This window comes from Chlorocebus sabaeus, chromosome 24 (genome assembly GCF_047675955.1).
Source record: "Chlorocebus sabaeus isolate Y175 chromosome 24, mChlSab1.0.hap1, whole genome shotgun sequence".
Lineage (NCBI taxonomy): Eukaryota > Metazoa > Chordata > Mammalia > Primates > Cercopithecidae > Chlorocebus > Chlorocebus sabaeus.
In genome coordinates, this window is record NC_132927.1 from 47,425,839 (window position 1) to 47,449,300 (window position 23,462).

Here is a 23,462-nt window from a genome sequence, read left to right on the forward strand (position 1 = left end):
GACCTCCAGGGCTCAAGCAATATACTCACCTTAACCTCGTGGGTAAATGGGACTACAGGTGCATGCCACCACACCCAGCTAATTTTTTATTTTTTTGTAGAGATGAGGTTTCACTATGTTGCCCAGGCTCTCAAACTCTGGGCTCAAGCAGTTCTCCCACCTTGGCCTCCCAAAGTGCTGGGGTTATAGGCGTGAGCCACCATCCCCAGCCTGAAATTTTCGTATCTTATGTTGTTACCTCTCCTCACCACCTTATTTGCTGATTGGGATGAACATTGAGCCTTCCATTTAATGTTTGGCTAAACCTAACCTCAGGAAGCTAGAGATTGATTTCATAATATTTTTTACTCGTGTGTGTGTGTGGCATTTTCTTCTCTAGTTATAAATAATATATCTCTATAACTTGGCCTAGGACCACCACCAGATGACCTTAATAACTCTCTATGATAAATTATTCAAAATAAGTGCACTACAGTAAAGTTTTTTTTACCTCTTTTGAAATATCCTAAGTTGAAAAGCTCTAAAATCAATAGATTGGGGCCGGTGCGGTGGCTCATACCTGTAATCCCAGCACTTTGGGAGGCTGAGGCAGATGGACCACTTGAGGTCAGGAGTTCAAGACCAGCCTGGCCAACGAGGTGAAAACCTATCTCTACTAAAAATATAAAAATTAGCTGGGTGTGGTGGTGGGTGCCTGTAATCCCAGCTACTTGGGAGGCTGAGGCATGAGAATTGCTTGAACCCAGGAGGTAGAGGTTGCAGTGAGCCGAGATTACGCCACTGCACTCCAGCATGGGCGACAGAGTAAGACTTTGTCTCTAAATAAATAAATAAATAAAATAAAATAAAATAAAACAGAATTGTTTTGAAGTTGCTTTGTTGAATTTGTGGTTGTGATTTTAAAGTATTAGATGTTTTTTCATCCAGTAAGGCCTGAGGTATATTATTATAGTATTCTTAAAATATATATGTAGAATATTGAGGGAGAATTTATATCGTTATAAATAATTGTAATGGGGGAATTTATATCATTATAAATAATTGGAATTTATTTCATTGATGAATCTGAGTTAATTGAAATTGTAATTTAATCTGAATTCTTTTTTTTTTGTCTTGTTCATGTTAGGGTATCATTTATTATGTTACGACCTCTTCTAAGCTAGAGGAGTGGCTAGCTAATGAGACAATGCAGGAAGGACTTCGTCTGTGTGCCGATCGCAATTATGTTGATGTGGACCCGACCTTTAATCCAAACATTGATGAAGACTATGACCACCGACTGGCAGGCATATCTAGGGAGAGTTTCTGTGTGATTTACCTCAACTGGATAGAGTACTGCTCTTCCCGAAGAGCAAAGGTAGAGTTTATTTCATTTACAACTCTTTGAATCCAAGTTTCTCCAAAGATGCAAAGAATGTCCCTGTTCTTATGAGGTCAGTTTTTCCAGACCTTCCTCTTTCTGATCTTCTGGTTAAGATAACCTAACTAGTTCATTATGGTTAGGCCAAACCAACTCTGCCGAAACAGGTTAAAGGAAGTGACGTCCCTCTTTCTTTCATTTGCAGTGTCCCAGTCTCATTGTCCAGGTATCACCTCCTCTACCCTGGGCATGCATAACCATGCACATACATTCACATTCCACGCATTACCCTTCAAAATCTAGTCCTTAAGAAATTCTACCTCTCTCTGCCACACTTAAGGATAATTAGATGTGTTTGTCCCAAATACAAAGTCTAGACCAGTGCTGGCTAATAGGCTTTCTGCAGTGTTGGAAATGTGCTGTCACTGCCACATGTGGCTGTGAAACACATGAAATGTGGCTAGTACAACTAAAAAGCTGAATTGTAAATTTTATTGAATTTTAACTGATTTAAATTTAGGAGCCTGTGTAGCTAGTGACTACCATATTGGACAGTATGGATCTAGACCATTGATTTCAAATGTTAATGTGAGTAAAAAAGGCATAGGAACTTGTAAAAATTCAGATTCCTGGGCCCCACCTGTAAGATTCTGATCTAGGTCTAGGCTGGGAATCACTAGGGGTGATTTAAATTCTGGTGGTTCCCAATCCACACATTAGGATAACATGTTTTATCCTAAAAGTAAGATGAGTTAGGGACTTCAGCAACTATGGCTTCCTTCTAGGTCTCATGATTTTTGTGGTAGTATCACACCCCTGGTCAGACTCCAAGTAACATAATCGCAGTGCCAAGGCCTGTGATTACAAAGCTAATTCCTACCACCACTACTGCTTTTTAAGCAAAAGACTTGTGTAGTTGAACCACCAGCGTCCTATGTACAGATTTACCCACTATCATGTAGCGTAGTGAGCTATCTTGACAACTGGTGCCTTCATCATGGTCTAGGAGGTACATACTGACCATCTTCAGATTTAGCACTTGGTTTAGTCCTTCCTTTGCCACCACTTAGAGTAAGACAGCCATCATATCAGCCTCTTTTTACTCCATCAGTAAGAACAGGAGCATCTTGTACTTCCTCTCTGAGTGGTGGCTTTGAGCTTTTGTACTAGATGTGCAGTTTATATGGAGCAGAGTAGTATATCTTAAAAGCAGGGATAGTGAGTTGGATAAAATAACCTCACAGAAAGCTCAGAAGACCAGTAGACAGTGGCTGGAAATAGAGGACCTCAAAGCTAAACTTCTTTCTTCCAAACATATAACAAGTAGTTTTATTTTTTCATAAATAAAATATACTTAAAATGTTTTGCATACTGTTCTCAAATCCTTGGACTGGATTTTGTTGGGAGAAGTAATGGGAACAGTCATATTGTCCTATAGCTCTTCTTTGGCTCAGATGATATTGGTTATTTTGTTGTGATTTAATCATTATGTTTTTTGCTAGGGGTTCACAGTGTACCCACTCAGGAACAGGGTTCCATCCTACCTTAAGGACCTTTAGAGATTATTGCTGAGGTCATGAACATGGCTCAGGGAAGTCCTGATTGGTAATAAATCATATATTCAAAAGGTTTACCTCTAAACTTGGGTATCCCCAGTCTCTTGAGGTAGCTTATTTCACTAATCCTGGTCTGTTTTATTTTCTACTCTTACATTCTCTTTAGAAGAAAATTATCAGTTGTATTTTTCCAGCTATATGGTCTCCTGTTTGCCCTAGTTTTTCTTTTAAGTTGAACAAGATTATCTTCATCTCCTTAAGATCTTGCATGCTATTCTCTGAATCAGCATTCCCAGAATAACCTCTTCCTGGGGACGTTAATCAGGCCAGACTTGCTGACTCAAGCTGTAGTGCCCTCATCTGAATGTTTAAAAACTGCCTCAGACCCTTCTTCCGTAGTTCCCTTTCAAGATAGTATAAGATTGATCCTGAACTAACTGCATTAAAATTACCTTCAATGCAAAAATGAAAGGATTCATCTCAGTTTCTTTCTCCTACTTTTCAAACGATAAGTATTTCTTTCACTTTATTGTTAGTATTAGCAAGAATTTTTGGTGAGAATTTCTAATGCAATTTAGGGAGTAGGGCACATGCCTTCTCCAACAGTAACAAAATAGTGCTACCAGGCTTGAACTAGTTTTTTTCTTTCAGCAAATTAAAGATGTTGCTATACTGTCTTCTGGCTTGCATTGTTTCTGATGAGAAGTCCGCTGTCATTCTTTTCTTTGTTCCTCTGAAAAAATGGTAGGTACAATATAATATCTTTTTTCACTGGCTGCTTTTAAGATTTTCTCTTTATTACTGGTTTTAAGCAATTTAAATACAATGTGCCTTAGTGTACTTTTCTCATGTTTCTTTTTTTATTATTATTATACTTTAAGTTCTGGGATACATGTGCAGAATGTGCAGGTTTGTTACATGGGTATACACAAGCCATGTGGCTTGCTGCATCCATCAACCTGTCATCTACATTAGGTATTTTTCCTAAGCTATCCCTCCCGTAGCCCCCCATACCCCAACAGGCCCTGGTGTGTGATGTTCCCCTCCCTGTGTCTATGTGTTCTCATTGTTCAACTCCCACTTATGAGTGAAAACATGCAGTTTGGTTTTCTGTCCCTGTGTTAGTTTGCTGAGAATGATGGTTTCCAGCTTCATCCATGTCCCTACAAAGGACATGAATTCATCCTTTATTATGGCAGCATAGTATTCCATGTTGTATATGTACCACATTTTCTTTATCCAGTCTATCATTGATGGGCATTTGGGTTGGTTCCAAGTCTTTGCTATTGTGAACAGTGCTGCAGTAAACATACATGTGCACGTGTCTTTATAGTAGAATGATTTATAATCCTTTGGGTATATACCCAAAATGGGATTGCTGGGTCAAATGGTATTTCTGGTTCTAGATCCTTGAGGAATCGCCACACTATCTTCCACAATGGTTGAACTAATTTACACTCCCACCAACAGTGTTAAAGTGTTCCTATTTCTTCACATCCTCTCCAGCATCTGTTGTTTCCTGACTTCTTAGTAATCACCATTCTAACTGGCGTGAGATGGTATCTCATTGTGGTTTTGATTTGCAGTTCTCTAATGACCATTGATGATGAGCTTTTTTTCATATGTCTGTTGGCCACATAAATGTCTTATTTTGAGAAGTGTCTGTTCATATCCTTCACCCACTTTTGGATGGGGTTGGTTTTTTTCTTGTAAATTTAAGTTCATTGTAGATTTGGATATTAGCCCTTTGTCAGATAGATAGATTGCAAAAATTTTCTCCCATTCTGTAGGTTGCCTGTTCACTGTGAGGATAGTTTCTTTTGCTGTACAGAAACTCTTTAGCTTAATTAGATCCCATTTGTCAGTTTTGGCTTTTGTTGCCATTGCTTTTGGTGTTTTAGTCGTGAGGTATTTTCCCATGCCTATGTCCTGAATGGTATTGCCTAGTTGTTGTTCTAGGATTTTTATGGTTTTAGGTCTTATGTTTAAGTCTTTAATCCATCTTGAGTTAATTTTTGTATAAGGTGTGAGGAAGGGGTCCAATTTCAGCTTTCTACATATGGCTAGCCAGTTTTCCCAATACCATTTATTAAATAGGGAATCATTTCCCCATTGCTTGTTTTTGTCAGGTTTGTCAAAGATCAGATGGTTGTAAATGAGTGGCATTATTTCTGAGGCCTCTGTTCTGTTCCATTGGTCTATATATTTGTTTTGGTACCAGTACCATGTTGTTTTGGTTACTGTAGCCTTGTAGTACAGTTTGAAGTCAGATAGCGTGATGCCCCCAGCTTTGTTCTTTTTGCTTAGGACTGTCTTGGCTATGTGGTTTCTTTTTTGGTTCCATATGAAATTTAAAGTAGTTTTTTCTAATTCTGTGAAGAAAGTCAGTGGTAGCTTGATGGGGATAGCATTGAATCTATAAATTACTTTGGACAGTATGGCCATTTTCACAATATTGATTCTTCCTATCTGTGAGCATAGAATATTTTTCCGTTTGTTTGTGTCCTCTCTTACTTCCTTGAGCAGTGGTTTGTAGTTCTCCTTGAAGAGGTCCTTCACATCCCTTGTAAGCTGTATTGCTAGGTTTTTTATTATCTTTGTAGCAATTGTGAATGGGAGTTCACTCATGATTTGGCTCTCTGTTTGTCTGTTATTGGTGTACAGGAATGCTTGTGATTTTTCACATTGATTTTGTATCTTGAGACTTTCCTGAAGTTGCTTATCGCTTAAGGAAATTTTGGGCTAAGGCATTGGGGTTTTCTAAATATATAATCATGTCATCTGCAAACAGAGATAATTTGACTTCCTCTCTTCGTATTTAAATACCCTCTATTTCTTTTTCTTGGCTGATTGCCCTGTCCAGAACTTCCAGTACTCTGTTGAATAGGAGTGGTGAGAAAGGGCATCCTTGTCTTGTGCCGGTTTTTAAAGGGAATGCTTCCAGCTTTTGCCCATTCAGTATGATATTGACCATGGGTTTGTCATAGATAGCTCTTCTTATTTTGAGATAGGTTCCATCAATACCTAGTTTATGGAGAGTTTTTAGCATGAAGGGGTGTTGAATTTTATCAAAGGCCTTTTCTGCATCTGTTGAGATAATCATGTTTTTGTCATTGGTTCTGTTTATGTGATGGATTACGTTTATTGATTGGCATATGTTGAACCATCCTTGCATCCTAGGGATGAAGCTAACTTGATTATGGTGGATAAGCTTATTGATGTGCTGCTGGATTCTGTCAGCCAGTATCTTATTGAGGATTTTCTCATTGATGTTCATCAGATATATTGGCCTGAAATTTTCTTTTTTTATTGTATGTCTGCCAGGTTTTGGTATCAGGATGATGCTGTTCTCATAAAATGATTAGGGAGGAGTCCCTCTTTTCTGTTGTTTGGAATAGTTTCAGAAGGAATGGTACCAGCTTTTCTTTGTACCTCTGGTAGAATTCAGCTCTCAGTCCATCTGGTCTTGGCCTTTTCTTGGTTGATAGGCTATTAATTACTGCCTCAATTTCAGTACTTGTTATTGGTCTATTCAGGGATTCAACTTCTTCCTGGTTTATACTTGGGAGAGTGTGTGTGTCCAGAAATTTATCCATTTCTTCTAGACTTTCTAGTTTATTTGCGTAGAGGTGTTTATAGTATTCTCTGATGGTACTTTGTATTTCTGTGGGATCAGTGGTGATATTCCCTTTATCATTTTTATTGTGTCTATTTGATTCTTCTCTCTTCTTTATTAATCTAACTAGCAATCTATCTATTTGTTGATCTTTTCAAAAAAAAAAACAGCTCTGGATTCATTTTTTGAAGGGTTTTTTGTGTCTCTGATTCCTTCAGTTCTGCTCTGATCTTAGTTATTTGTTGTCTTCTGCTACCTTTTGAATTTGTTTGCTCTTGCTTCTCTAGTTCTTTTAATTGTGATGTTAGGGTGTTGGTTTTAGATCTTTCCCAGTTTTTTCTATGGGCATTTGTGCTATAAATTTCTCTCTAAACACTGTTTTACCTGTGTCCCAGAGAGTCTGGTACACTGTGTCTTTGTTCTCGTTGGTTTCAAAGCACTTATTTATTTCTACCTTAATTTCGTGATTTACCCAGTAGTCATTCAGGGGCAGGTTTTTCAGTTTCCATGTAGTTGTGTGGTTTTGAGTGATTTTCTTAATCCTGAGTTCTAATTTGATTCCACTATGGTCTGAGAGACCGTTTGTTATGATTTCTGTTCTTTTACATTTGCTGAGGAGTGCTTTATTTCCAACTATGTGGTCAATTTTGGAATAAGTGCGATGTGGTGCTGAGAAGAATGTATATTCTGTTGATTTGGGGTGGAGAGTTCTGTAGATGTCTATTAGGTCTTCTTGGTCCAGAACTGAGTTCAAGTCCTGAGTACCCTTGTTAATTTTCTATCTTGTTGATCTAATATTGACAGTGGGGTGTTAAAGTCTCCCACTGTTATTGTGTGGGAGTCTAAGTCTCTTTGTAGGTCTCTAAGCACTTGTTTTATGAATTGCGTGCTCCTGTACTGGGTGCATATATATATAGGATAGTTAGCTCTCCTTGTTGCATTGATACCTTTACCATTATGAAATGCTTTTCTTTGTCTTTTTTGATCTTTGTGGGTTTAAAGCCTGTTTTATCAGAGACTAGGATTGCAACCCCTGCCTTTTTTTTTTTTTTTTTTTTTTTTTTTTGCTTCCCATTTGCTTGGTAAATATTCCTCCATCCCTTTATTTTGAGCCCGTGTGTGTCTTTGCACGTGAGATGGGTCTCCTGAATACAGCATACCGATGAGTCTTGACTCTTTATCCAATTGGCCAGTGTGTGTCTTTTAATTGGGGCATGTAGCCCATTTACATTTAAGGTTATTATTGTTATGTGTGAATTTGATCCTATCATTATGATGCTAGCTGGTTATTTTGTCCATTAATTGATGCAGTTTCTTCATGGTGTCGATGGTCTTTACAATTTGGTATGTTTTTGCAGTGGCTGGTACTGGTTTTTCCTTTCCATATGTAGTGCTTCCTTCAGTAGCTCTTGTAAGGCAGGCCTGGTGGTGACAAAAATCTCTCAGCATTTGCTTGTCTGTAAAGGATTTTATTACTCCTTAGCTTATGAAGCTTAGTTTGGCTGGATATGCAATTCTGGGTTGAAAATTCTTTTCTTTAAGAATGTTGAATATTGGCCCCCACTCTCTTCTGGCTTGCGGGGTTTCTGCAGAGAGATCTGCTGTTAGTCTGGTGGACTTCCCTTTGTGGGTAATCTGACCTTTCTCTCTGGCTGCCCTTAACATTTTTTCCTTCATTTCAACCTTGGTGAATCTGACGATTATGTGTCTTGGGGTTGCTCTTCTCGAGGAGTATCTTTTCGGTGTTCTCTGTATTTCCTGAATTTGAATGTTGGCCTGTCTTGCTAGACTGGGAAAGTTCTTCTAGATAATAAACCTGAAGAATGTTTCCAAGTTGGTTCCATTCTCCCCATCACTTTCAGATACACCTATGAAATGTAGGTGTGGTCTTTTCACATAGTCCCATATTTCTTGGAGACTTTGTTCATTCCTTTTCATTGTTTTTTCTCTCATCTTGTCTTAATGCTTTATTTCATTAAGTTGGTCTTCAATCTCTGATATCCTTTCTTTGGCTTGATCGATTCAGCTATTGATACTTTTGTATGCTTCACAAAGTTCTTGTGCTGTTTTTCAGCTCCATCAGGTCATTTATGTTCTTCTCTAAACTGGTTATTCTAGTTAGCAATTCCTCTAACCTTTTTTCAAGGTTCTTAGCTTCCTTGCATTGTGTTAGAACATGCTCCTTTAGCTTGGAGGAGTTTGTTATTACCCACGTTCTGAAGCCTACTTCTGTCAGTTTGTCAAACTCATTCTCCATCCAGTTTTGTTCCCTTGCTGGTGAGGAGTTGTGTTCCTTTGGAGGAGAAAAGGCCTTCTGGGTTTTGGAATTTTCAGCCTTTTTGCACTGGTTTTTCCTCATCTTCGTGGATTTATCTACCTTTGGTCTTTGATGCTGGTGACCTTCGGATGGGGTTTCTGTGTGGACATCCTTTCAGTTGATGTTGATGCTATTCCTTTCTGTCTGTTAGTTTTCCATCTAACAGGCCCTTCTGCTGCAGGTCTGCTGGAGTTTGCTGGAGGTCCACTTGAGACCTTGTTTGCCTGGGTATCACTAGTGGAGGCTGCAGAACAGCAAAGATTGCTACCTTTTCCTTCCTCTGGAAGCTTCGTCTCAGAGGGGCACCCGCCAGGTGCCAGCCAGAGCTCTCCCGTATGAGGTGTCTGTTGACCCCAGCCAGGAGGTATCTCCCAATCAGGACGCACAGGGATCAGGGACCCACTTGAGGAGACAGTCTGCCACTTAGCAGAGCTCGAATGCTGTGCTGGGAGGTCCGCTGCTGTCTTCAGGGCCGGCAGGCAGAATGTTTAAGTCTGCTGAAGCTGCGCCCACAGCCACCTCTTCCCCCAGGTGCAGGTGCTCTGTCCCAGGGAGATGGGAGTTTTATCTATAAACCCTTGACTGGGTCTGCTGCCTTTCAGAGATGCCCTGTCCAAAGAGAAGGAGTCTAGAAGGGCAGTCTGGCTACAGTGGGCTTTGCTAAGCTGTGGTTGGCTCTGCCCAGTTCAAACTTCCTGGCGGCTTTGCTTACACTGTGAGGGGAAAACTGCCTACTGAAGCCTCAGTAATGGCAGATGCCCCTCCCTCCACCAAACTTGAGCATCCCAGGTCAACTTCAGACTACAGTGCTGGCAGTGAGAATTTCAAGCCAGTAGATCTCAGCTTGCTGGGCTCTGTAGGGGTAGGATCCACTGAGCTAGACCACTTAGCTCCCTGACTTCAGTCCCCTTTCCAGGGGAGTGAATAGTTCTGTCTCGCTGGCGTTCCAGGTGCCACTGGGGTATGAAAAAAAACTCCTGCAGCTAGCTTGGTGTCTGCCCAAATGGCCGCCCAGTTTTGTGCTTGAAACCCAGGGCCCTGGTGGCATAGGCACGTAAAGGAATCTCTTGGTCTTTGGCTTGTGAAGACCATGGGGAAAGCGTAGTATCTGGGCTGGAATGCACCATTCCTCACGGCATGATCCGTCATGGCTTCCCTTGGCTAGGGGAACGAGTTCCCAACCTCTTGTGCTTCCCAGGTGAGGCAGCTCCCCACCCTGCTTCTGCTTGTCCTCAGTGGGCTGTACCCACTGTCTAACCAGTCCCAATGAGATGAGCCAGGTACCTCAGTTGGAAATGCAAAAATCACCTCCTTTCTGCCTTGATCTTGCTGGGAGCTGCAGACTGGAGCTGTTCCTGTTTGGCCATCTTGCCAGCCACCTCTTTGGCCATCTTGCCAGCCACCTGTTTGTGGTTATTGAAGTTCATTGAGATTCTTGAATCTGTAGGTACATAATTTTTTTCGGATTTGGAGACTTTTCATGATTTTTTTAAAAATCTATTAAATGCTTTATTAATAAAAACACACACAAACTATAAAGGACTAAGAAATATAAATATCTGTGTCATAAGCAAACATTCAGAATCAACAGAACGATCAAAGGAGACGGCAACAAATTGGATTCCTACGGTGGAGAGGGCATCTTCACTGGTGAGGGGGGACCCCAGCTGTAACAGCTTTTCCAGTTCTCTCTCCCATCCAGAACCACGAGAGGCACGCCGTTCAAGGGGAGGTGTGCATTCCGGTGCTTCTCAGGCAGGTCAAAATTCTCAAAATCTATAGGATTAAAAGGGGAGCATTTTTCTACTTCTGGATAGGTGTCATCAAGGCAGGAATAGAGGTGGTTTTAGCTTTAACAGTCTTCTCAGTCACAAGGCCCAGACCCCAGCTTCAGCCCATCCTTAGGAGCCACACAGGTGCCTGGTTCTCTATTTTCCTTATCAACAAGGATCAGAGTAGTTATTCTGGATTACTGCAATACTCTCCCTCCACCATTATTAAAAATAGTTTTTTCTGTTTTCCTCTCCTCCTTTTGCAGGAACTCCAATTATGTTTATTTAATGGCTGCTTGATTGTCGTACAGCTCCCTGATGCCCCATTTATTTTCAGTCTTTTTTCTCTCTGTATTTCATTTTGCATAGTTTCTATTGCTAACTTTTTGAGATCATTTATCTTTTCTTCTGAATTAATATACCAGTAATCCCATTCAGTATATTTTTTATCTTAGACATTGCTTCATTTTGTATCTCTATAATTTTGATTTGGGTCCTTTCTACAAATCTTCCATGTCTCATTCAACATGCTCAGTCATTCCTCTGCCTTCTTAAGTTTATGGAATATAGTTAAAATAGTTGTTTTAATATCCTTGTGGGTTAAGCCTAACATCTGTGTCAGTTGTGGGTCAGTTTTGATTGAGTGGTTAATTGATTGTTATTCTTATTATGGATCCTATTTTCCTGCTACTTACATGCCTTTCAATTTTTTATTAGATGTCATTCTTTTGAATTTTACCCTCAAGGGTGCTGGATATTTCTGTATTCCTGTAAATAATTCTTGAACTTCATTTTGTGACACAGTTAAATTCTTTGGGGACAGTTTGATCCTTTCAGGGCTTGCTTTGGAGGGATCAGAGCAGCTGTTAGTCTGGGGCTAATTCTTCCCCATGACCAAGACAATGCCGTCCTGAGTGTTCTAGCCAGTCCCAAGGTTTTCTGCTATTCCTTTCTATTCCGTTGGGATGATTCTTTTCTCAGCCTAGGGTCCTCTGTGCGTGTGCTGATCAGCACTCTGCTGCAGATCTCTGAGTTCCCTCACCTCCCTCTCTCAGTAGCTCTCTCTCTAGCACTCTGCCCTGTGAGCTCTAGCTGACTCAGAGGCCTCCGGCTCAATTTGTGCTCCCCTTTCTTGTGGTCTGGAAACTCTCTAGGTAATAAGCTCAGTCAGTTGTAGGGCTACCTCATTTGTTTCCTGTCTCTCAGGAACCAGTGTCCAGTGTCTGAAAACTGTTGTGTCATGTATTCTGCCCAGTTCTTTGGCTGTTTCAGGTAGGAGGGTAGATATGGTCTCTATTGAATCATCTTGGCTGAGGTAAATCTGAACTGAATTAAAAAAAAATTTTCTCATCACAGAAACAATACATTTTTAATCTGGAAAGTTGACAGAGAAAGGGAGGTAGAGAAGAAGAAAAAAAGAGTGAAGATCACCTGTCATTTTATCACCCATTGTAACTACCTTTAGTATTTTTTTTTTATACAACTTCAAGTCTACACCCACTCTCTTATATTTTTCTTTTGTATTTCTTTAAACTAGTGCTCTCATACTCTTTATTTGCTGTTTTGTAACCTGGATCCAAAATTTTTTTCAAAATGCCTACTTGATGAAACTAGAATATGTGCTGTAAGAGGTAATATGTCTTTAGAAACAATCTAATTGGCAAGCAACTAGGACATCTCTAACACAGTCACCATTAACTAAATTATCAAGTTCATGATAATTAACCTATCAATAGTAAGTTAATATCTTAGACTGTTCCCCTATTGTGTTTATAAGTTAGTGGTTTATAAAGCCAAAAATAAATACCATTGGCAAAGTTAGAATAATTAAGCTAATTATTAGCCTGTATCATTGATTCTTCACCTTTAGCATGGATTAGAATCACCTGGAGAGTGACTGCTAGACTCCATCTCTAGAATTTGATATCAGAGATCTGGAGTGGCCAGAGATTTGCATTTCTAACAAGTTTCCAGGTGATGTTGATACTGTTAGTCTTGGGACTATACTTTGAGAAGCACTGCCCTGGATTGTTTTTTGGTAACTGAGATGCTACCAAGATTTTCTTTAGTATTATGTAAGGTAATCAGTGATTATTATTTCGACTTTCTTAGAGGGAGAAACAGGACAGTTACCAGCTTCTTTCAACTGTAAAGTATGTAATTGTTAAAAAATAAAAAGGTTGAGGAGAAACAATATTTGTGAATATCAACTTGATTTTCTTTACTATGTTTATAGTCACTAATAGGCTAACTCATCTGCCACTAATTGCCTGCTTGTCAAGTTATGGTAAAAAATAAGTAGTTAAGAAAAAAAAAAGAAAAGAAATAAGTAGCTAATAAATAGAAATATTTTATTTTCAGGAGAGGGTAATATCAATAATCCCAGTAAGTACTTTGAAATCTTTAGCTAAAATCCTAACATTTTATAATAGAGTCAGTTTTTTTTGTTTTAATTATGTTCCATTATTATGAAATTTTATATTTTATTTAAGGATTCCAAAGAAACTCCCTATACACATTCATGCTTCATTTCATACAGTTTTACTAAGTTTATTTTGAGGAGATAGAAATTATGTACTTTTAAAATTCTTTGTCATTTCTCTCTATTAATTAGATTTATGATTTGTTAAATACTTATATGCCTTTCTGATAACAAATTTTTTTTGTTTTTTAAAGCCACTGGATGTGGACAAAGATTCATCCCTGGTGACTCTCTGTTATGGACTCTGTGTACTGGGACGGAGAGCTTTGGGGACTGCATCCCATCATATGTCCAGGTAAAGAAGGCATTTCTGTTCTGAGGAAGAGAGTATGGGAAGCTGTATTACCTAAATCTGAAATCATTTTTCGTGGAAGCCTGTATTCTATGCTAATTTATTGTAAAGTCTTTTTAGATTTTATATTTCTATACATCATCTTCTTGAACATAGTTGAGCTGTCCTAACTGGTTAACAGAACTGGTTTTTAAAATTCACACATGTGTGGGTAGCCACTGATAACGAGAATATAATGAATTAAAGAAATTTTAAAATATAACCACCCATGAATTTTGATTGGCCTCCTCCTGTTTACATCTATTTTTCTAACAAATTCATTCATTTCTATTTTTCCGTATTTCCTTGCAGTCTTTGTCCAGGGTATTTATACTTCTAATATAGTAGTAGATTTGGAGACTCTAAATCTAAACTGAATTTCCTAACATGTACATCCAACTGAATCAGAATTTCACATATTTTGAAGTTTTTCTGTGATAACTACATGTTTTCCATTAAGCTTTTCTTAATTTATTTTAACTTTAACCAAATCTATAGGCTTTTTGCCTGTTGTTTATTTTCGTGGACTCACTATTACAGTGGTTCATAAATAAGGGTCCCAGGTCAGACAGGCCCTATCTCTTGTGATTCTGGTTCAGGGTTCTGACATTAGTTCCTGGAATCTGTATTTTCAAAATACTCCCAGGTGATTCTGATGCACACGCAGATGTAAGAATCAATGTCATGGAAGACCTTTGTCAAAACATGTGAACTTTTATCTCCAATCTTAACAGTAATTTAGAGTCATTCCTCTATGGATTGCATGCCCTATTTAAAGGAGATTTCCGTATTTCTTCAATTCGAGATGAATGGATCTTTGCTGACATGGAATTGCTAAGAAAAGTAGTAGTCCCTGGGATCCGTATGTCCATTAAACTCCATCAGGTAAGATGAGATTTTTCTAATTCATTACTGGTGTTTACTGATCCTTCTTCACATGATTTCAGTATTAGTCCATTCTCACGCTGCTGTAAGGAATACCCGAAACTGGGTAATTTATAAAGGAAAGAGGTTTAATTGACTCACAGTTCCACAGGGGTGGGGAGGTCTCATGAAACTTATAATCATGGCGGAAGGGGAGGCAAACACATCCTTCTTCATATGGTGGCAACAAGGAGAAGTGCCAAGCAAAAGGAGGAAAAAACCCCTTATAAAACCATCAGATCTCATGAGAACTCACTATCATGAGAGCAGCAGCATGGGGTAACTGCTCCCATGATTCAATTACCTCCCACTGGTTCCCTTCCAGGACATGTGGGGATTATGGGAACTACAATTCAAGATGAGATTTGGGTGAGGACACAACCAAAGCATATCAGCTTCCAAATTATGTGTCTTAGGAACCTTTTGAGAAATATTCCGATCTGAATAAAAGAAAAATGTGATTTCATGACAAGATATATTAAATCTTTAAAACCTGAACCTATGTTTCTAATAGTAAATTTGAATATTAACATTAGAGAGTGACAGATATAGGCATGAAATAAGTAAAGGTCCTTGGTCCCCATAATACTTATTTTGACTTCATATCATTGTAATTCCTGCCTAGTCCCTGTATGAATATTAGCCAATTCTAAATGGAGTGTAGTAAACTTCAGGAGTGTTACAAGTACTGCTGTTACTGAAGGATGAATTTCATTCCATGTGTTTTATAGAATAATAGGTGGTTAGGACAGACTTAGGCTTAGCTAAATATCTTAATAGGGTAATGACATTAAAGTGAGGCCCTACAATGCATTTCTAAAGCCCTAGATGATTGCAAGAATATATTGTGAAATTAAGTACTGGCACTTGTTCCTCCATTCTACTGGATGGTAGTTATCAGATCTGATGATAAAGACTTTGTGATAAGACTCATTAAAGTGTATCTGCAGTGCTCAAATATAATTGAATATTTTGCCCCCAAATAAAATGTAACTTACTCTTCAAGTCATTATAGTATAATATAAAGTGTGGGAATTAAATTAAAAACTTCACATTCTTTAGGAACATTACTAATAAGGAACACATTATTTGAAAATCTCTTTGAAAAAATGGAATACTGTTTGAGAATGATGCCCCAGGGAAATAATAATTTGAGATCAAATAGAATTGTCCATCTTCAGACTAGTTTTAGAGTTTTGAGACAAAATTCAATGCATTTCACAAGAAGGTAATTAATTCAGATTAAAATGTTTTTAAAACGTAGACATTTCTGGAAAGGTACCAATTATATATTTGCTTTATAAGAAATACTCTCTTTTATATAGCATAATTTTCTAATAGCTTCTGACAAACTTCTTCAATTAATTCTAAATGTTATGACAGATATTTGATCTCAATTTGTCTGAGATGAAACTGAGCACAGAATTTGAAGCCTCTGATGCCTTGGGTGCCTACCCCTAGTCTCTCCTTAGAGGACTCTCTTGCCTGTTGCTGTCAGGTCTCTTTCCTTAAATATTCCTTTGGCTGTGGCATTATTGCTGATATCAGTGATTCTTTATCTTCTGGCCCAACACACTTGGATATAGCACACTCCCATCATTAGCCAGGACTGACAACATTTATAAACAGGGAGGTGAGAATGTAGAATTGGAACCCAGGAACCATGGAGGGATGAGGGGAGGAGAGGAGGTGGAGAATGTAATGCAACCTGAAGAAGTTCCTTAATTCTGATATACCTTCTGGGAGGGTGGAGATTGACCTATAAAGTCACAAACAACAGCCATTTATTGATCATCACTTTGAGCAAGACATTAGGTTGTCTATGAGGATCTCTCAGGCAGGAAAATCTAGATGTGTAAATCAGTACTGGTCATTGCCAAAGTTCATGTGCACATGAAAATCCATAAAAGTGAACAATAGGCTCATATACTAAAAGAAAGGATATATGCATCTACCTTACAACCCAACAATTCTACTTCTAGATGTTTACACAAGAGAATTAAAGTACAATTGATTCTTGAACAACACTGGTTTGAACTGCATAGCTACATTTATACACAGATTTTTTTTCAGTAAATGTACTGGAAACTTTTTTGGAAATTTACAACACTTTGAAAAAGATGAACTACAAAGCCTAGAATTATCAATAAAATAAGACAAACTTAGGTATGTCATGAATGCATAAAATACACATAGATACTAGTTTATTTTATTATTTGCTACCATAAAACACACAGAAATCTATTATAAAAAGTTAAAATTTATCAAAACTTACAAAAACACTTATAGACTATATGTGGCACCATCTGCAGTTGAAAGAAATGTAAACAAACAAAGATGCAGTATTAAATCGTAACTACATAAAGTTAACTGTGGTACATATTAATATTATACCACTACAGTAATGTCATAGTCACCTTCTGTTGCTTTTTCTGTGAGCTCAAATGTTGGGAATGTGCTTAAAACGCCGTGTGGCACTGATCATCTCTGTGTGAGCAGTTCGCCTTTCCAGTAAATTGTGTATTTCAATAAAAAGAGCTCGCTTGCAGTTCTCCTGTATTTCTCATTGTGTTTAGTGCAGTACCATAAACCTTAAATAACACCATGGGATCCATACAGAGTGCCACTAGTGATGCTGAAAGGGCCCCCATGAAACAGAAAAGTCACGACATTAAAAGGAAAGGTTGAGTTGCTTGATATGTGCCATAGATTGAGGTCTGCAACTGTGGTTGCCCACCGTTCCAAGACAAGTGAACCCATCTTAAGGACCAGTGTGGAAAGAAAAAAATTTGTGAAGCTTCCACTGTTACTACACCAGCAGGTGGAAAACCTTGCACATTTTACAAAATACATTTTCGTCTCATGTTGAAAATAGAGCTTTTATGTTGGATGCAGGATTTCTATAAGAAAGGCATACCTATAAAACACTAATATGGTTCAAGAAAAAGTGAAGTCATTATATGGCAACTTAAGGCATAGGGAAGGTGAAGGATTTAAAGCTGGAAAATTTAATGCCAGCAAAGGATGGCTTGATAATTTTAGAAAGAGCTTTGGCTTTAAAAATGTCAAGATAACAGGAGAAGCAGCTTCTGCCAACCAAGAGGCAGCAGACGAGTTCCACATGCCATTAAGAAAATCATTGAGGGAAAAGGATATCTGCCTGAACAGATCTTTAATGCAGGTGAAAGTACCCTATTCTGCGGTGGGGGTTGGGGGTGGGGAAGCCACAAAGGACACTTTTTAGTAAGAAAGAGCACCAAGCACCAAAATTTAAGGCAGGAATGGGTAAGCTAAGTTTACTGTTTTGTGCAAATGCAGAGAGGGGTTTATGATCAGGACTGTCTTTACCTATAAAGCCGCTGACCCCTAAGCCTTGAAGGGAAAAGATAAGTACCAACTGCTATTTTCATTGTACAACAAGAAGGCCTAGACAAAGAGAACTCTTCCTGGTTTGGTTCCACCAATGCTTTGTCCCTGAAGTCAGGAAGTACCTTGCCAGTAAAGGACCTTCTTTTAAAGTTCTTTTGATATTGGACAGTGCCTGTGGCCACCCAGAACCCCATGAGTTCAACACCGAAGGTGCGGAGGTGGTCTGCTTGCCTCCAAACAACTTCTCTAATTCAGCCTCCAGATCAGGTTATAATAAAGACCTTTAAGGCTTATTACACATGGTACTCAATGGAAAGGATTGTCAGTGCTATGGAAGAGAACCCTGATAGAACATCATGAAAGTCTAGAAAGATTACACCATTGAAGATGCCATTGCTGTTATCGAAAAAGCCATGGAAGCTATCAAACACAAAATAATACATTTCTGCTGGAGAAAACTGTGCCCAGATGTTGTACATGACTTCACAGGATTTATGACAGAGCCAATCAAGGAAATCATGAAAGAGATTGTTGATATGGCAAAAAAAAAAAAAAAAAAAAAAAAGGTAGAGGATGAAGGATTACAAGGTGTGGCTCTTGGAGGGATTCAGGAGGTATTAAGCACCACACTAGAAGTATTAACAGAAGATGACTTTATGGAGATGAATGCTTTCAAGCCAGCACCAGATGATAAGGACGACAAGGAAGCAGTGCCAGAAAACAAGTTGACTTTACATAGTCTGGCAGAGTGATTCGGATTATTCAAGACTGATTTTGACTTCTTTTACAGCATGGACCCTTCTGTGATGTGGACACTAAAACTAAAGCAAAAGGTAGAATAAGAATTGGTACTATATAGAAACATTTTTAAAGAAATGAAAAAGGAAAAATGTCAGAAACGTATAATGGTTTTTGGTAAAGTTACACCAAGGGTACCTGCTTCTCTTCCCTCTCCTTCCACCTCCTCCACCTTTGCCACCTCTGAGACTGCAGGACCAACCCCTCCTCTTCCTCCTTCTCAGCCTATTCCAAATGTGAGATGACAAAGATGAAGACCTTTATGATGATCCACTTCTACTTAATGAACAGTAAATATGTTTTCTCTTCCTTATGATTTTCTTAATAACATTTTCTTTTCTCTAGCTTACATTATTGTAAGAATACAGTACATAATATGTGTAAAATGCAAACTATGTGTTAATTGACTATGTTATTGGTAAGGCTTCCAGTCAACAGTGAGGTATTTGTAGTTAACATTTTTTGGAGAGTCAAAGGTTATACATGGATTTTAGAGTGCATAGGGATAGGCACCCCAACCCCTGCGTTGTTCCAGGGTCAACTGTGTATGTTTACGTAAAGACTTAAACACAAATGTTTATAGTGTTTTTATTTGTAATAACCTCCAACTGGAAACTACTCAAATGTCCATCAGCAGACAAGCATACAAATTATGGTATATCCACACAAAAGAATATTACTCAGCAATAAAAAGAAACTAATAACAAACAGCAGATCAGTGGTTACTTGGAGTTTAGAGAGTGAATGCCAGAGGCAGGAAGGAACTTTTTGAGGTGATGGAAGTGCTCTGTATCTGGATTGCAGCAGTGGTTACCTGGGTATGCACATTTGTCAAGATGCATCTAACTGTACACTTAAAATGGGGTGCATTTTGTTGTAAATTGTATTTCAATTTGACTTTTAAGAAGAATCTGTTTCCAGAGAGCTGAAAATACAAAATTTCTGTTAACCTTTGCCTTTCAGACATAGTCTTTGATGATGTACTTTTAGTACTTCATAGGTGTTTTTGGACTTTTTTCTTTGTAGTTCTTTCCCCACCCTCTCCAACCTTATGTATTACATGTGCTTACTTTTTGGTAACTAAAACTGTTATGGTATGCCGGACGTGGTGCCTCACGCCTATAATCCCAGCACCGTTGGGAGGCCAAGGTGGGAGGATCTCTAGAGTCCAGGAGTTTGAGACCAGCCTGGTCAACATAGCGGGACTGCGTCTCTGCAAAAAAGAAACAGAAATATTAGCCAGGCAAGGTATCGCATGCCTTTAGTCCCAGCTACTTGGGAGGCTGAGATGGGAGATCACTTGAGTCCAAGAGTTTGAGGTTGCAGTGAGCTATGATTGCATCACTGCACTCCAGCCTGAGCGACAGAGCAACGCCTAGTCTCTAAAAAAAAAAAAAACCCCAAGAAGAAACTGTTATGATCTGTACAGTATTTACTATTGTATAGTGTCCTACATGTACACAGTACTTTCATATGCATTAAATCACCACAACCCAGAAAGTTATTTTAATCCCAGTTTTGCAGAGGAAGATTAACCAAAACTCAGATTAAGCAAATTCCTTTTTTCATCTGTTCTCTTTCTTGTCCTCTAATTGCTTTTGTAAAATATATTTCCTCCTTATTTATTTTCCTTTATTAGCACTCTTTGAGGATTACATAGTTGTTAGAACTAAAATAAACCAATCAAAATCCAAATGAGTTTACATATAATATGTGCTAAAAATGTTACGGTCTGTGATATCCTCTAGGACAGGAATAATTTCTTATTAATCTTTGCTTGGGACAGTGGACTGTAAATGTTTAATGAATGAGTTTCATTGCTCTAAAAAAGTGTATCCTGTGCATCTGCTTATAACATCTCAAGTATATTTCTAAAATTCTTCTGAAAACTTTTACCAGTAAAACTGATAACATCTCTTGAATATTCTTAAAAAGTAAACATTGCTCAATAATAAACATCTTTCCATCACTCCATATTATTGTACAGTATCCCCATGAAGCAATCACTGCCAGTAATTTGATGTATCTTTTCTGATTTCTTCTAAGCACATACATCTATATGTGTGATATGCTCCTTTTTAAAAATGTAATTTTGCTATGCAAATTAATTGTAACATGCTATTTTTTTCATTTAATATGACATAGACATCTTTCCAAATCACCACATACAGAGGCACCTCACAGTTTTCAGTGTACATAGAACTCTACATATTTATTCAAGCATTTTAAAGCCAGTGAAGAGATATTTAAACAAGATGAAACATTTTCCACTTTGGGCATACCTGATAATTTCCAGCATTTTGTTCATTTTCTTAAGAATGTGATTATTGGCCAGGCATAGTAGCTTATGCCTGTAATCCCAGCACCTTGGGAGGCCGAGGAAGGAGGAGGATCGCTTGAGCTCAGATGTTTGAGATCACCCTGGGCACCATAGGAAGACCCTGTCTCTACAAAAAAAAATTTTAAAAATTAGCTGGGCTGGGTACAGTGGCTCATGCCTATAATCCCAACACTTTGGGAGGCCAAGGTGGGTGGATCACGAGGTCAGGAGATCGAGACCATCCCAGCCAACAAGGTGAAACCCCATCTCTACTAAAAATACAATAATTAGCTGGGTGTGGCGGTGTGTGCCTGTAATCCCAGCTACTTGGGAGACTGAGGCAGGAGAATCACTTGAACCTAGGAGGCTGCAGTGAGCTGAGATTGTGCCACTGAACTCCAGCCTGGAGACAGAGCTAGACTCCGTCTCAAAAGAAAAAAAAATGAGCTGGGCATGGGGGCGTGTGCCTGTACTTAGGAGGTTAAGGTGAGAGGATTGCTTGAGCAAAGGAGGTCAAGGTTGCAGTGAGGTATGATCACGCTGCTGCACTCCAGCCTGGGTGACAAAGTGAGATCCTGTCTCCAAAAAAAAAAAAGTAGAAAAAAAATGTTATTGCTTATGTCTGGACTTTTATTTTTCATTCAAGTAATTGTAAAAATACTACTCTACAAAGATGGCATTCCTTTCCTAGTAGAACTATTTGCTAAAAGATAGTATATCAGATGACATCTGACTGTCTGCTTGTATAGGAAAATATGAACTCAGTATTTAAAATAAAAATTAGGAGAGTTGGTGTATGATATACAGAAGTTAAGAACTGCTTATCAGTATATTATGAATGCTATCTTAGATCAAGTGGTCTAAAAACAGGTTAGAGTCCAAGATTCTTGTGCAAGAGATTAATTGAGGGGTGCACTCAAGAAATATTTGTAAAGAAGTGTTAAAAGTGGGATGGAAAAAGGGAAGCAGCTCAGCAAAATGTGTTTTAGCTGAATTCTAGCCTTAGCTGGATTCTAGAAGCAGCTCTGGAGTTAGCAGTATCTCCAAAAGTTATGCTGTGTACTTCCTTACTTCTCATCCCATACAGAGAAGGATGTACCCCTCCCCACCCCCAACATCGGCATTTCCTACCCAGGTAGCTCCATTAGCTGAAGGCAATTCCTAGAAGAGAGGAACCTTCTAAGAATTATCCTAATTTGCTTAGGATAATGGCCTCCATCCACATCCATATTGCTGCAAAGGGAAGTGACTTAATTCTTTTTTATGGCTGCATAGTAGTCCTTATTTCCTTTATCAGATTTACCATTGATGAGGACCTAGGTTGATTCTGCATCTTTGCTATTGTGGATAGTGTTGCAATGAACATAAGAGTGTATGTGTATTTTTGGTAGAACAATTTATTTTCTTTTGGATTTATACCCAGTAATGGGATTGCTAGGTCAAATGGTAGTTATGTTTCTTTGAGAAGTCTCCAACTGCGTTCCACAGTGACTGAACTAACTTGCATTTCAACAGTGTATAAGCATTCCCTTTTCTCCTCAGCTTTGCCAGCCTCTCTTGTTTTTTGACTTTTTAATAATAGTCTTTCTGACTGGTGTGAGATGGTGGTTTTGATTTGCATTTCTTTGATGATTCATGTTGTTGAGCATTTTTTTCACATTTGTTTGCTGCTTGTATGTCTTATTTTGAGAAGTATCTGTTCTTGTCTTTTGCCCACTTTTTAATGGGGTTGTTTTTTGCTTATTGAATTAAATTCCTTATAGATTTTGGGTGTTAGACCTTTGTTGGATGCATAGTTTGTGAATAGTTTCTCCCATCCTGTAGGTTGTCAGTTTACTCTGTTGACAGCTTCTTTTCCTGTGCAGAAGCTCTTCAGTTTAATTAAGTCTCACTTGTCAGTTTTTGGTTTTGTTGCAATTGCTTTTAGGACTTAGTCATAAATTATTTCCCAAAGCTGATGTCCAACATGGTGTTTTCTAGATTTTCTTCTAGGATTCTTATATTTTAAGGTCTTACATTTAAATCTTTAATCCATTCCATCTTGTGTTAATATTTGTATATGGTAAAAGGTAGGAGTCTGGTTTCATTGTTCTGCATGTGGCTAGCCAGCTACCCTAGCACCATTTATTGAATAGGGAGTCCTTTCTCCATTGCATATTTTTTCAAAACTTTGTTGAAGCTCAGATGGCTGTGGGTGTACAGCTTTATTTCTGGGTTCTTCATTCTGTTCTATTGGCCTGTGTGTCTGTCTCTTACCAGTACCGTGCTATTTTCGTCACTGTAGCCTTACAATTTGAAGTCAGGTAATGTGATACCTCTGGCTTTGTTCTTTTTACTTATAATTGTTTTGGCTGTTCAGGCTCCTTTTTTGGTTCTATATAATTTTAGAAGCTTTTTCTAATTCTGTGAAAAATTACATTGGTAGCTTGATAGGAGTGGCATTAAAGCTGTAGATTGCCTTGGGCAGTATGGCCATTTTAACAGTATTGATTCATCCAGTCGCATGGAATGTTTCTCCATTTGTGTCACGTCTGATTTCCTTCAGCAGTGTTTTGTAGTTCTCTTTGTAGAGATCTTTCACCTCCTTGGTTAGATGTATTCGTGTGTGTGTGTGTGT

At 38.4% G+C, this 23,462-nt stretch overlaps 1 protein-coding gene across 8 annotated transcripts in view; it reads left to right on the top strand.

The window, feature by feature from the left end:
• Positions 1-23,462, top strand: part of PCNX1 (pecanex 1) — a 210,817-nt gene that overhangs the window by 166,520 nt on the left and 20,835 nt on the right. For all 8 annotated transcript variants that reach the window (XR_012090995.1, XM_073011117.1, XM_073011116.1 and 5 more), the window contains 3 exons: positions 1,127-1,357; positions 13,298-13,398; positions 14,169-14,319. Coding sequence is in view for 7 of the 8 variants with exons in the window: in XM_073011117.1 (XP_072867218.1) it covers positions 1,127-1,357; positions 13,298-13,398; positions 14,169-14,319 (483 nt within the window). In the remaining variant the exon portion in view is untranslated. The remainder of the gene's footprint in view (positions 1-1,126; positions 1,358-13,297; positions 13,399-14,168; positions 14,320-23,462) is intronic.